This window comes from Triticum dicoccoides, chromosome 6A (assembly GCF_002162155.2).
Source record: "Triticum dicoccoides isolate Atlit2015 ecotype Zavitan chromosome 6A, WEW_v2.0, whole genome shotgun sequence".
NCBI classification, from domain to species: Eukaryota; Viridiplantae; Streptophyta; class Magnoliopsida; order Poales; family Poaceae; genus Triticum; species Triticum dicoccoides.
The window spans coordinates 360,284,229-360,289,228 of NC_041390.1; the positions used below are offsets into that span (position 1 = coordinate 360,284,229).

The following is a 5,000-nucleotide window of genomic DNA, read 5'->3' on the forward strand; positions in this document are numbered from 1 at the left end:
CGGTCCCACCAGGGTGGGCCCCTCTGGGGTAATAAAGAAATGGATAAAAAGGGGACTTCTGCTATGGGCTATGCCACCCATTACTTATGAGGGAAGTCGCATCCATCCCATCGCAAGCACCTACAATGTCATGATCACATTGGTTTACCCTTTTTTGGTAGTTCAACGGACGGTCGCCCCTCCAACAAGAAAAGGTAGAAATATGGAAACTTCTCTGCCATTTAGATCGGAGAATTTATAGAGGAAATCGGGTTTTAAGTTTCTAGAAACCACACGATTATATAGCCAAAGGGAATACGCCGTGCCTAAAATCATCCATATTGGCTACTAAGCTATTTCTTTGGAAAGCTCCTACTAAGATTAGAAATTCCCCGATAAATCTGCTAGTGCCGGGTAAACTCATATTGGCTAAAGTGAAAAAGAAGAAAATGGTAGAGAAATTCGGCATGGTGCTCACTAAACCTCCATAATATCTAACAAGTCGAGTCTTATGTCGGTCATATAGAACACCAACACATAGAAAAAGGGCTGAAGAAACCAGTCCATGACTTAACATAAGTAAAATGCTACCTCCAATTCCCTGTATGTTCGATAGAGCCTAATATTCCCCCAGAGTACGCCGCTTACCCCCCGAACCGTACAAGATAGTTACCACCTATCAAACGGCTTTCTAACTCCACTTCTTTTTCTGGTCGTTCTACTCTGTCGGATCGATGGTAGTCTCAGAGATCTGGTAACCTCCGACATTTTTGACAACACGCTTCCTGCTTCCGTTTTGAGTTGCGCATCTTTCTCCCTGGGCATACTATAGTATCACATCGTAGACCCCCACCCCAACTCTATCTTCCTTATTAGTGAACTGGAACATAGTGCATAGGTACTCTTCGATGCTGCGAGGACGAGAAGAGGTGACATACTACGATCACACACTGAAGTTCTGCCCTTCGGCTCGGCATATGGAACCTCTCAGCTGCTCCCTCGGGATAGGTAGGCCCAGCCCCCCTTTCCCGAGATGCGGTCGGGATGTGTTTCCCCTGCGGCCACCCAATGGCGGTAGAAAATGAAAAAGGGTGGGCTCCGCACGATTTGCGTTTTATTGTAAAAAGAGAGCTTTTCATTCTCTTATAGAAGCCCGCGCCCACGTGGGTAAAGCCCGCGAAGCTGCACGGAGCACTGAGCAATGGGGGGATGAGGGCGACTCCGCCCACGGGTTGGACCACACCACAGGCAAAAGTCCTTCCACGGCAAGAGAAGGGTGACCGGAACAAGAAAAGGGATCTAGTCATTGGAGGGAAGACAAGGCTCATTCCGTGCGACTCCACAGAAGAGTACGCACGCTAGAAAAGGCAGCCAGCTTAAAAACGCTAGCTAGCTACTTTTGTAGCCTTATTTAGATTGGTTGCCTACGCTTGCTCTCCGGCGCGCTACGGCAACACCCCCTGCTTGCTTCTTTCTGTTCGATGCGGAGCTCGCAGCCTCCCCACCCTTGCTTAGCGTTCCACTTGTGATCCTGGAGGATTTGGAGAAATGCGCCCGACCATGAAGAATGGATTTTGTATTTTCTTTCATGTGAACGACCCTATCTTGTAAAGAATGGTTTTTCGTGCTATAGACCACGTTGAGAAAGAGCAACCAACAACACAAATAAAGACCGTTCCATTTGGGTACCTCGAAAGGGAGGTGCTCCTTATGATGCTACGGATGGCTGTCCGAAGTGCATGCAATGACGGGCTCGGATAGGATAGGATTGTGCGCCCCGGGCCCTTCGGGTGTCCATATTTTGGCTGACCTTAGCGTATATACTATGTTATGCGGCCGTAATATTTTGATACCTTCCACCGCTGTTACGCCAGAAATCCAAGGTTCCACACGAGCTCTTGTTCTGCGGCGTGGTGGCAGGACCGCTAGGGGATTGGCTCCGGGTGTAGGTAGGGTCAAATCCGCAGGGGTCATGCAAATACATAGGCCCCTTCCCTTCTGCTGAGTTGTTTAGAAGGCGCTTTCCATTCTATGGTCCCTCGGAGCGAAGGGTTAGGCGGGTAGTACGGGCCCTCTGACTTCCAGCTATGTGCTATGTGCGACTCCCACGAAGCGAATGAAGGGAAGCTCTTCGAGCTTTCTCCACCAGCGGCTTATGTAGTGGTCGGCATTCCTACGTGCTCCGACTGATCCCCATTGGAGATTATATGAGGGGTCTTGGAAACTGTCGTGACGCTTTGGTGACGAAGGTCACCGGGGTGACTATGGAAGGATTCCGTGGTAGTCCCTGACTCCCTCCAACTCAATCAATATCAAGAACATGTCGTGAGCATGGGGGTTTGGCCGACTACTAAACTATTGGCTCGGGCTTTTCTAGTTTTAGCTTATATAGTGAGTGGCCCTTCCGCTTTATTCTAGTTTTAGTTTGTATTGTACTAAATTGAACACATATCAAAGAAAGGCGATCAATCAATAAGTAGTTGCCCTTCTCTGGCCTGGGAAAAGTAGCAAACTCGTTAAACAAGGGGCTTTTTTATTCATGGTCACTAATGTTGTATTGTATATTGTCGGGGGAAGCTACTGCTTCTACGACAGCTCCGCTTCCTCGTCTTGCTTCTACTTTGCTTGTTTGCGCGAAGGCTTAGAGTCCTTTTCGCTAGGTCCAAATTCGTCAAAGCGAAAGATCTGATCCAACGGAAATCCCGCATATGGAGCGCAGCTGATATGTGGCTACTAGGCGCGATCATCCCGCATGCCATAAAAAATACTTCTTTTTTTATGGCCCGTCATATAAAGATAGAATAGATATGGATAGAGAGACATTCTATTGATTCGCGAAATGGCTCGTCAATCCAAATGAATCATTCTTCTGGTCTCTCTCTGCACCCCCCCACCCCAAAACTGACCCACGACACAGCGCCCATTCGTTTCACGCGCGGGAAGGCAACGAAGTTTAGTTCAAAAGACCGCAGCAGAGTGGAGCAGCCGCAACACGAAGTTCCTTACCTTAGCTGGATCTCGCTGGTGCCACCTAAACGGTAGGTATAGGCGGTGGATGTCTGACGTTTGGAGTTGTCGTTCGTGCACCTGTACCCAATAGAAGAATGAGTGATCCCTTCCCCTGCGGATCATGGCCTTACCACTAGGTCCCCGATGGCCAGCGGGGGATTCGGTATAGTAGCTCACGTTCGTTTGCGCTTCGCGTTCCCGCTGGACTGGACACGTGTTAGCTGTAGGAAGTATGGTTACGAAAGTGACTTCAGTTCACCAGTTCAGGCTCAACTCCTCGCTTTACGTTAGCGGACTTATAGGTCGGGCCGGGGCTCCACACTCTTTCTTTCCGTGTGGGACGAACCGCACATAAATCTATTGGTTTTCCTTTATAAGTGTCGGGTATTGCGAAAGAAGGAAACACCTTGTCCGAGTCAGGCGATGCAAAAGGATGGATTAAAAAACTCATGGATGCTATCTCTATTATTGCTTCTTAATGCCCTATTTATACTGATCTAGCTTATAGCTGGGATTTCTAGAAAGATAAGCTGATGCAGCCCTCAGGGATGGAGTGCCTAAACTAACCTTCCTGAATAGAAGTAGCAGAGGTAGAAGATATGTAAATCGTACCATCAAGGGGAAATGCACTATTGTTATGCTTGGGCCAGGTTAGCTGATCAAGGGAATATTCCTATCGGAAGAACAATCAAAAAATAAGGAGATAGTCAGTTGGCACTTTTCACACAAGAACCGCTTTTCGTATTAAGCACGGGAGTCGTAAGGAAAGACCTCTGCATAGCTATCAGAACGAATTAATGAACGAAATAAACGAATTCCGGTGAAACCAAGGCGAATTTCTGAGCCAACAGTGGGAAAAAGATGCCAAGTATTGAGATGCAACATTATGAATGGTGCCATCCAAAGTCTTACTATTTACTCCAAATTGACTCAAATGGTTGACTGAACTTCACAGAGGACGAAAGCCGGGAACTTGAACTAATGGTTTTGCCTTTCCACTTCCCAATTGACTCTCATAAAAGGCTAGGCTACCTCTTCACATCGCACCTAATCCCGAATCATGTGCTCTGTTCAGGGGATCAATAGTGGCTATTAAGCTTTTCCCTTTCTATATATTCATGAGAATAAGTAAATACCGTCCTTTTTCCTATTAGCATCTTTCTATCTGACAGTAAATATTGCTTTCAATCAATCAGGCACTAGGTTATTAAAGTATGGATATGCCATATAATAAGGGAAAAGGCCTCAAGTTTTTTTTAGCGCAAAAGAAAAGTCGATTCCAAATTTTCTATTTCCCGGCAAGTCTATGAGAGGGCACTTTAAAGTGATTGAACCCACTTTCCATGTTAGATTAAGCAACAATATCGCTAGGGACTAAAGTAGTGAAAACGGCAGCTCCATTTTCCAAAACTTTCTGTCTCATAAGACTGTGAAACCACACAATTTGACATTCCCCTTGGGAAATAGGGAAAAACAGGCCCCGGATTCCGATAACTTATGTCTCGCCTAGTGGAAAAGTACACAATTGACTAAGAAGATTGGAAGGTGGTACGAAAATACTCATCGGGTCTTTTGTTCCAGCAGTCATGATATAGCTTCTAGCTTTGACCGCTCTTAAGGTGCCCGCACTCTTGGCTTGAATCGCCGACTTGTGTTTCGCTTTAACCGAAAAGCAGAATCCTATCATTTCACTACTTGACAGAGGCTCCTCATTCATCCATCGGATAGGACGCCCCATCTATGGACCAAGAGAACGAGATATTGACTTTTTTTACATCTGTAACTACATTCTCACATTTCTTTTTTGATCTCATGACTTTTTATGCGATCGGAAAACGAATGAGATCAGAAAGGCCATCATTGGGGCAAACAATGCAATAGCTTCGGTGAGAGCAAAGCCCAAAATGGCATGACCAAATGATTGTTTAGCCAATGATGGATTTCGTGCCACGGAATGAATCAAAGAACTGAGGACGTTTCCAATACCGACAGCAGCTCCGGCTAAAGCAATT

The 5,000-nt window shown here is 46.3% G+C and overlaps 1 protein-coding gene across 1 annotated transcript in view; it reads right to left on the bottom strand.

Moving 5' to 3' along the window:
• Nucleotides 1–4,766: 4,766 nt before the first annotated feature.
• The window catches only part of LOC119316918 (ATP synthase subunit 9, mitochondrial-like), a 305-nt gene continuing 71 nt past the window's right edge, over nucleotides 4,767–5,000 (bottom strand). The window contains exon 1 of the mRNA XM_037591310.1: nucleotides 4,767–5,000. This exon is cut by the window's right edge and continues 71 nt beyond it. Within this exon, the coding sequence (XP_037447207.1) occupies nucleotides 4,799–5,000 (202 nt within the window). The 3' untranslated portion in view covers nucleotides 4,767–4,798.